At 34.9% G+C, this 10228-nt stretch overlaps 1 protein-coding gene and 1 pseudogene across 1 annotated transcript; both read left to right on the forward strand.

Annotated features, from left to right (window-relative positions):
- The first annotated feature begins 3170 nt into the window (after positions 1 to 3170).
- LOC105162214 (tetrahydroberberine oxidase-like) lies at positions 3171 to 5145 on the forward strand. The gene has a single exon (XM_011080207.3). The coding sequence runs from the start codon at positions 3320 to 3322 to the stop codon at positions 4931 to 4933; it is 1614 nt and encodes a 537-aa protein (XP_011078509.1). The 5' UTR covers positions 3171 to 3319; the 3' UTR covers positions 4934 to 5145.
- A 2995-nt stretch (positions 5146 to 8140) lies between these two features.
- LOC105162213 (tetrahydroberberine oxidase pseudogene) lies at positions 8141 to 9918 on the forward strand (annotated as a pseudogene).
- The last annotated feature ends 310 nt before the right edge of the window (positions 9919 to 10228 follow it).

Here is a 10228-nt window from a genome sequence, read left to right on the forward strand (position 1 = left end):
AAGCCCAATAATAATGCTAGTTCTTACTATTTTACGTATTATGATATGAATATACCACACCAATTTGTTATATATGGATGATGAGATTCCTTCTATACAGAGTAATTCCAATAGACTTATTGGAGGGTCCCATTGGCGTGCATCCAGTAGGAATTAAACCTACGAATTTGCCAATTATGAGTTGGGCGCCTTAACCATTTAGCCATGGATGCTCAGTAGGGATCCTCATACATGGTGAATAACCAAATTTCAATTGAAATAAAGTCTTTAGGATAAATCAATACAATTTAGGAGGACATCAATTCAAATTCTGGATTGTTACCAAATGACTGCATATGACCTATATTTATAGACGTGTATAGAGTAGGATACGAGGGTGATCATGGAGTGTCATATGTCTCTGGAAAGATCTTTGAGTTGGCTATCGTTCGGATCAGACAGTTGGTGATTTGGATAAATATTAACCGAGATACGTGAGTTGGACTATACCTGTCAAATCTGCTTACATTTTCAAGAATTAGTTATTCACGAATTTTCTAACTCGTTTATCATTAATTGACCTCGAACCACCTAGAGATATTTTAAGGCAATGGGTACAAAGGTGTTGACCAGCTACATGACGTGTCCAGTTGAAATGGGCTTATTTCTTAGGTATGCTGGTTCAACAAAGTAGCAGGTAAGCCTGTGGCCCTATCTTCCCTATGGTGGGCCTTTATCCTTCCTGCTGATGAGCCAGCTGGGCTCTTAGCCAATTGAACTAGTATGCCAGCTTATGTACTTAGCCCAATAATTTTAGAGGCCATCGTATATCATAATTGAGTGGCTGAATTTATAGCTAAAAAAGAAGACATTGGTTTATAGGAAATGAAAAAATGAAAGAAAATAGGAGTAGGGCTTCAGACTATAACAGCTGCTGTCATCATCAGATCTTAATGTAGTAATGGCATCACTGAGCATTCCCACCGCACCTTAGCTGGGCTAAGTTGCTGTGATCTCCTTAGAATTTGTTTGGATTTTCTGCTTCCTTTCCCACTTCTCACGTGAACCCCCCCCCCCCCCCCCCCAAACCCAACTTCCCCAATGCATTTATTCTTCTATATATATATACGGATAATTACAATCCGATTTCTTAAAGTATAGTCTAATTACATATAATTTTTTTGTAATTTGAAAAAAATTATAACACTTTTGATGTTTGATTTCGTATAACAAATAAGTCATTTATTAGTCAAAATTCACCGAATTTATAGATATTAAAAAATTATATATACCCTCAGTTGACTTATTACTGATTTGTCAATTTTTTTATGACTCAATCGATTAGATTTACTTGTCATTTAAATGTTATGCATAATTTGTTAATCATTTTTACGTATTGAAAAAAAATGCTAGAGTTTTTTAATTTTTATTTTGTATGCAGCGACAACCCCAAATTAAGATTTTGATAAGATTAATTTAAATGCAATATGATAGTTAGAAAATAAAAGAATATATAAAAATTAAAATTAGATAAGTTTGACAAATATATGCAACTGATAAAATTTGTCTAAATTTGAACTGTAATAAACTCATCAAATAAAAGTTGAATGCAATTTCGAATGGATGAAAATTTTATTGCAAAGTTAAAATATGGTATTCAATTTTTTTCTCCCTACTGGTTCTTCAGTTTTCATTCATCATTATCTATGTCGATTGTGTAATTACTTAATAACGATCTATTATTTGAACAAAGTCGATGCATTTGTTCATATTTTAACAATGTTCAATTTTCGTATCTTAAAAATTAATCAAATAGCTATTAATTATTTTATTGATCCCAGATTCACGAAATATTTTTACTAAATTAGTCCAATAATATATGATGGTGTTATTATTATAAAAAAGTATTTATAATTGCTGTATTTATTTAACATAGATAAGACCCAAAGAGTAAAACTCAATTATTTTGAGTATATCATGAATAAGACCCACCAAATATTCTATGTGTAAAGTTCGGATAAGATATGTAAGTAACATCTATTGGAATTTATTGAAGGATTAAAGACAATTTTCGTCCCCTAATTTCAAGCCATTCTCGTTTTAGTCCCCTAAGTTATTAGGGTTCCATTTTGTTCCCGCAACTGAAAAAATCTCAATTTTGGTACAAATGGTCTGAAAGTTGTGTCACTTGCCAGAAAAAGTCACATGCCAGGCATGTGACTTTTTAAATTGGGGTTGCATTGTGATTGGCTGAAAATAAAAGGTTTAAAGGCAATTTTCATCCCCTAATTTCAGGACATTCTCGTTTTAGTCCCCTGACTTTAGGCCATGTCTTCACCACATCATATTTTTCAGCCAATCACAATGCAAGCCCCAGTTTAAAAAGTCACATGCCTGACATGTGACTTTTTCCGGCGAGTGACTCAACTTTCCGATAAAATTTGTACCATAATTGAGATTTTTTTAGTTTTACGAGACCAAAATGGAACCCTAATAACTTAGGGGACTAAAACGAGAATGACCTGAAATTAGGGAACGAAAATTGCCTTTAAGCCTTTATTGAATTCGAGTCTAAATATGATAATACCTGTCCACAGACAGACAGATAGTAACTATTTACTACGACTATATGTTATTAATCATGAAATTAATCATAATTAAACTATATGTTATTAATCATGAAATTAATCATAATTAAACTATATGTTATTAATCATAATTAAACATTATAATTCATGTACCTACAATTAGTCGTCTCTTTGACATCATCAGATATATAGGACAGATATTTTGTGATTTCGTACACGCGGGAGCTTAAATTTCATTACAGAAGCTGTACCATATTTAATGGACCGAAAGTGTCAAACATGCGACTTTGAAACGATCAATTAACCCTAGATTATTTACGACTTTTGTGAAAAATCAAAGGCTTCCGTGAAACAACATCCAAAAAAAACAACCTCATTTCCACACACACACATATATATAACAAATATATATCCACTTGAAATATACAAACTTGCTATTATATATATAATCATGTGGCTGCTATCTAAACTTGCTTTTATATATATATAATCATGGCTGCTATCTATTTTTGTTCATGGGGAAAAGAATGATGTTCAAAGAAATGCATCTGCGGACGAGTTATTTTCAATCTAGATAATGTTCTTGAATTATGGTCTAGTCATCGACAATAAAAGTCACAGGATTTTAGCTCATGACGTTCACATTTCCAACTTCAAATTGCAACAAGTTTGCTCAGTTCCCCCTCAGTATGTTGCATTATAAATAGAGCGCAATTCTGCTCCCAAAACACAAACTACAAAATCTCAAAATCATGAAGACTCCATCCATTTCCACTCTTTTCTTCATTCTTTTTGTTATCTTTTCGTGCTCGTCGGCAGCTTCTGCTGACGACCACGATGATTTTCTCGAATGCCTCTCCGAAGAGTTTCATAACTACACCTCCATTTCGAGGGTTGTGTACACCCCAGCCAACTCATCTTACGCCTCCATCCTGCGATTTTCGATTCAAAACCTGAGATTCACGTCGCAATCCACCCCAAAACCTCTAGTGATCATAACTCCGGAGCACGAATCCCACATACCGCCTGTCGTCTATTGTGCCAAAGAAAATGACATGCAAATTAGAACTAGAAGTGGTGGGCATGACTACGAGGGACTGTCTTATGTATCTGAAGTCCCATTCGTGATCATTGATTTGATCAACCTTAGTGAAGTAACAGTTGATGCTGAGCACAAAACTGCATGGATTGGAGCTGGTGCAACCATTGGCTCGTTATATTATAGGATCGCGGAGAAAAGCCCAATACTAGGGTTTCCAGCTGGTGTTTGCCCAACTGTTGGTGTTGGTGGCCACATCAGTGGAGGAGGCTACGGCATATTGCTCAGGAAATACGGCTTGGCTGCAGATAATGTTATTGATGCAAGAATAATAGACGTTAATGGCAGGATTCTCGACAGAGAGTCGATGGGTGAGGACTTATTCTGGGCCATTCGAGGTGGTGGAGGTGCCAGTTTCGGTGTCATTCTAGCGTGGAAAGTACAATTAGTGGATGTTCCAGAAAGAGTCACTGTTTTTACAATCGACAAGACTTTGGAACAAAATGCCACTCAACTCATCCATCGCTGGCAATACATTGCACATAGGTTCGACCCAAATTTGTTCATCAGAATCCTCGTAAGAAGGGTGAATTCCAACCAGGATGGAAGGAACATGACTGTTCGTGCTTCCTTTAATTCAATTTTCCTTGGCGGGATCGACAAATTGCTCCCATTGATGCAAGAAAGTTTCCCTGAATTGGGCTTGCTAAGAGAAGACTGCATGGAAATGAGTTGGATCCAATCCATCTTGTATTTTGCCGGGTTCCCCATAGAATCACGTGAAGTTTTGTTGAATAGGACACAACCCAACGTAAGATACTTCAAAGCAAAAGCCGATTATGTACAGAAACCCATTCCCGAATATGGGCTTGAAGGCATTTGGAGACTGTTCTATGAACCCGAAGCCGAGGAGGCCGAGGTCATCTTAAGCCCATACGGTGGAAGAATGGATGAAATTTCTGAATCCGCAATTCCATTTCCTCATAGGGCTGGTAATTTGTACAAAATCCAACATCTGGTGTACTGGGAAGAAGAAGAGGCTCAAAATTCCGACCGATACATAAGTTGGATTAGGAGGCTTTACAGTTACATGGCTCCTTACGTTTCCAGGTTCCCAAGGGCAGCATACATCAATTATAGAGATCTCGACATTGGAGTGAATAACAATGAAGGGAAGATAAGTTATGAACGAGCAAGTGTTTGGGGCATCAAGTACTTCAAAAACAATTTCGATCGATTGGTTAGGGTGAAAACTGCTGTCGATCCTAAGAATTTCTTTAGGAATGAACAGAGCATTCCCCCAAGGTGGACAAAGAAAGATGACTAAGATTACATCCGGGACATGGTTTTATAAACATATACATCTAAATACGCTTCCCTTCATTTGATTTCGTTATATATAGTATTTGTATGCGAATAAGGCATTGTAGTAGATATTTGGTGTCATTTGTAGCATAATGATTTGTTTTTCCTGTCATGATATTGTACTAATAAATTGATTCATTGGTGAAAATAAACTCTGTGATTTTGTCAAGGAAAGGGAGTTCGATATCCCAAAACTGTACAAATTCAGTCCCAGAACGAAAAATTGTGCCATGTTTCTTTAACCCACAACTTTCTAATATGTATGCACAAAATATCTCTTATATGCAAAATTCTAGTTCATCCAAATCTTTTTCTTATCTATTATTTTATTTTTCAGTTGGAAAGTACTATAATAAGAACTTATATATATAAGTCTTTTTGCTATGGTGGATTTCTAATTTCATCGTGTTTCTTTTTAATTATTATTAATGAGCAATGAAATTATATTAATAAATGAACAGCACATTGAAAGTCACCATGAGCCAACAACAAGCTCGCTGACCTATCAAAGAAAAATGGGAAAAATCCAGAAATTCCCTGTGATAAACAAATGTTTAAAAAATTTCCTACGAAAATTAAAGTATTGAATACCTTTCCTGTGATATAAAATAAAGTTCAAAAAATTCCCTCTGTGCAAAAATTGACCCACACGTGCTTTTGACTGCGAATTTGCTATAAAAATACTTTTGTTTTTTATATTTTTACCCTTTTCTCACATCTAATATATAATATTATATACTTATTAATAAAAAAATATTATTTTCTATAATAATTATTTAATTATTTATATAATAAAATATAATTTTAATTAAATTAATTAAAAAATTATATATTTAAAAAAAATGCAGCGGCGGCGGCGTCTGAAGAAGAGGGCGCACGTGCGCCCTCCTCACCCATGGGCGATGATCGTAGCCCAATGCAGCGAGGGCGACTCCCACTTCTAGGCAACAGCGTTCGCCTACATTACGGGCAGTGGGGTGAGGGAAGGGGAGGGGGGAGGCTGGGGGTTGGGGCGAAGCAAGTGGGAGTGGGGGGGGGGGGGTGGTTGGGGGATTATAATTCTTAGTTTGAATTTTTTTTAAATTATAATTATATATATTATAAATATATTTTAATAGTTGTAAATTATATATATTATAAATTTAAATTACTATATATAAATAGACTTATTTTGACCGCTTGATTAGAAGGGGTGTTTTAGTCATTATTTTTTAAATATAGGTTCAAATTGACCAGCAGCCATGCACAATGACATATAATATTTCTTCAATTTTGAAAATAACAATATAATTTTAAATGGCACTCACCATCAAGCCAGATGACCATTGTGGTACACAACTGGACTTATCTCGAAGAAACTGGACTAATAGTTTCTCTGCACAACCATCCTATTATTCCAATATATTTAAAACTATGAGTATATACCTTAATATACTCATAGTCGTATATACCTTAACATAGTTGCACACTAGTTATATCTATATTCATATACTAAAATATATCATATTTTCTTTTATATTTTGATTAGTTTTAACTAAATATAATTGGTAAAATTAGTTGGAATATGAGGATGATTACCAACAGATGAGTGATTTAGTATTCCAAACTCAATTTTTTAATTTTAGAGTACTAATTCAATTCAAATTAGTTAAAGTGAATTCATTGATAATTTGTTACAGATTCCACCGAATATTTCAAACTTCTTATGTTAAACAATGTCAGGAACAACTGTTCTTATATTTACTTAATAGATGCTTATATTAATTCAATTAAGATGAGTAATTGACAAGTATTATTTAATAGTGAAGTATAACTAATAAAAATCAATTAAAATGATATTGGGCCAATTAACTAATTATCAATTAACTTTTAAGTTTTTAGAAGAAAAAAGAATTAAGTGTAATTGATAAGTTTTTAAAAGAAAAAAGAAAAAAGAATGATATTGGACAATCACTTATTTCAAACAAAATTGATGAATTAACTAGACCTAATTACCAGGAACTAATCAATTAGTTAAAAATTATATATTTAAACAAATAATTGATCTCATTGATAAATACCTTTCCTCATATATAATTGTAATATGAATATAAAATTAGTCACTAAATTACTTGTCAACTGAATAAGTTAATTCTATTAATTAACTATTTTTGCCTAGCGAATTAAGGTAAAATCAGGCATCTCAATTGATTAATTTCGACGTAACTGATTAAAGTTGAATAATTAACTAATTATTCACTAATAAACAAATAAACTAATTTAGTTAATCTAAAAATTAGAAAAGGACTGAAGATAATTTAATCTACTCTTTACTTACTCGTTGTTAAGCAATTAAAATAATTAAAGGAACTGATTAACAATTTCAATGAAAGCCGAAGCAAACCTTGTTCTGATCCAGGTCGCTTATATGGGTCGGATCGAGATCCTCAATGATTAAAGGTTGGGTCGCAATCGTTTGCCACAGCTAAAAGTCATGATCAAAATATTTGTCATGACTTTTAACAATAACAAATGTTTTAGCCACTATCGCAAAAATCACGACCGAGAACCATTGCGTAACCATGGTCAATAATCATTTACTATAACTATCTATTATTAATTATGATAATTAATCATAATTAAACATTATAGTTGATGTACCTACTATTAGTCATCTCTTTGACATCATCAGATATATAGGACAGACATTTTGTGATTTCGTACACGCGGGAGCTTAAAGCTTTCATTACAGAAGCTGTACCATATTTAATGGACCAAAAATGTCAAACATCCGACTTTGAAACGATCAATTAACACTAGATTATTTACTAATTTTGTGAAAAATCAGAGGCTTCCGTGAAACAACATCCAAAAAAAACCACCTCATTTCCACACACACACACACATATATGACAAATATATATCCACTTGAAATATACAAACTTGCTATTATATATATAATCATGCATGGCTGCTATCTATTTTTGCTCATGGGAAAAAGAACAATGTTCAAAGAAATGCATCTGCGGGACGAGTTATTTTCAATCTAGATAATATTCTTGAATTATGGTCTAGTCATCGAAAATAAAAGTCACAGGATTTTAACTCATGATGTTCACATCCAAATTGCAAGAAAGTTTGCTCAGTTCCCCCTCAGCATGTTGCATTATAAATAGAGCGCAATTCTGCTCCCAAAACACAAACTACAGAATCTCAAAATCATGAAGACTCCATCCATTTCCACTCTTTTCTTCATTCTTTTTGTTATCTTTTCGTCCTCGTCGGCAGCTTCTGCTGATGACCACGACGATTTTCTCGAATGTCTATCAGAAGAGTTTCATAACTACACCTCCATTTCGAGGGTTGTTTACACCCCAACCAACTCATCTTACTCCTCCATCCTGCGATTTTCGATTCAAAACCTGAGATTCACGTCGCAATCCACCCCAAAACCCCTAGTGATCATAACTCCGGAGCACGAATCCCACATAACGCCTGTCATCTATTGTGCCAAAGAAAATGACATGCAAATTAGAACTAGAAGTGGTGGCCATGACTACGAGGGACTGTCTTATGCATCTGAAGTCCCATTCGTGATCATTGATTTGATCAACCTTAGTAAAGTAACAGTTGATGCTGAGCAGAAAACTGCATGGATTGGAGCTGGTGCAACCATTGGATCGTTATATTATAGGATCGCGGAGAAAAGCCCAATACTAGGGTTTCCAGCTGGTGTTTGCCCAACTGTTGGTGTTGGTGGCCACATCAGTGGAGGAGGCTACGGCATATTGCTCAGAAAATATGGCATGGCTGCAGATAATGTTATTGATGCAAGAATAGTAGACGTTAATGGCAGGATTCTCGACAGAGAGTCGATGGGTGAGGACTTATTCTGGGCCATTAGAGGTGGTGGTGGTGCCAGTTTCGGTGTCATTCTCGCGTGGAAAGTACAATTAGTGGATGTTCCAGAAAGAGTCACTGTTTTCACAATCGACAAGACTTTGGAACAAAATGCCACTCAACTCATCCATCGCTGGCAATACATTGCACATAGATTCGACCCAAATTTGTTCATCAGAATCCTCATAAGAAGGGTGAATTCCAACCAGGATGGAAGGAACATGACTGTTCGTGCTTCCTTTAATTCAATTTTCCTTGGCGGGATTGACAAATTGCTCCCGTTGATGCAAGAAAGTTTCCCTGAATTGGGCTTGCTAAGAGAAGACTGCATGGAAATGAGTTGGATCCAATCCATCTTGTATTTTGCCGGGTTCCCCATAGAATCACGTGAAGTTTTGTTGAATAGGACACAACCCGACGTAAGATACTTCAAAGCAAAAGCCGATTATGTACAGAAACCCATTCCCGAATACGGGTTTGAAGGCATTTGGAGACTGTTCTATGAACCCGAAGCCGAGGAGGCCGAGGTCATCTTGAGTCCATACGGTGGAAGAATGGATGAAATTTCTGAATCCGCAATTCCATTTCCTCATAGGGCTGGTAATTTGTACAAAATTCAACATCTAGTGTACTGGGAAGAAGAAGAGGCTCAAAATTCCGACCGATACATAAGTTGGATTAGGAGGCTTTACAGTTACATGGCTCCTTACGTTTCCAGGTTCCCAAGGGCAGCATACATCAATTATAGAGATCTCGACATTGGAGTGAATAACAATGAAGGGAAGATAAGTTATGAACGAGCAAGCGTTTGGGGCATCAAGTACTTCAAAAACAATTTCGATCGATTGGTTATGGTGAAAACTGCTGTCGATCCTAAGAATTTCTTTAGGAATGAACAGAGCATTCCCCCAAGGTGGACAAAGAAAGATCACCAAGATTACATCCGGGACATGGTTCTATAAACATATACATCTATATACGTTTCCCTTCATTTGATTTCATTATATATACTATTTGTATGCGAATAAGGCATTGTCATTTGTAGCATAATATATGTTTTTCCTGTCATGATATTGTACTAATAAATTGATTCGTTGGTGAAAATAAACTCTATGATTTTGTCAAGGAAAGGGAGATCGATATATGGCAAAACTGTACAAATTCAGTCCCAGAAAGAAAAATTGTGCCATGTTTCTTTAACCCACAACTTTCTAATATGTATGCACAAAATTTCTCTTATATGAAAAATTCTAGTTCATCCAAATCTTTTTCTTTTCTATTATTTTATTTTTCAGTTGGAAAGTACTATAATAAGAACATATAATAAAAGTCTTTTTTCTATGGTGGATTTCTAATTGTTTTGAAAAATATTAGTTTA

The sequence above is a fragment of the Sesamum indicum genome, linkage group LG7 (assembly GCF_026168435.1).
Source record: "Sesamum indicum cultivar Baizhima isolate 11 linkage group LG7, ASM2616843v1, whole genome shotgun sequence".
NCBI lineage: Eukaryota > Viridiplantae > Streptophyta > Magnoliopsida > Lamiales > Pedaliaceae > Sesamum > Sesamum indicum.

What these genes read in the sequence shown, in the direction of transcription:
- LOC105162214 (XM_011080207.3), top strand. Translation starts at nt 3,320, where the DNA reads ATGAAGACTCCATCCATTTCCACTCTTTTCTTCATTCTTTTTGTTATC.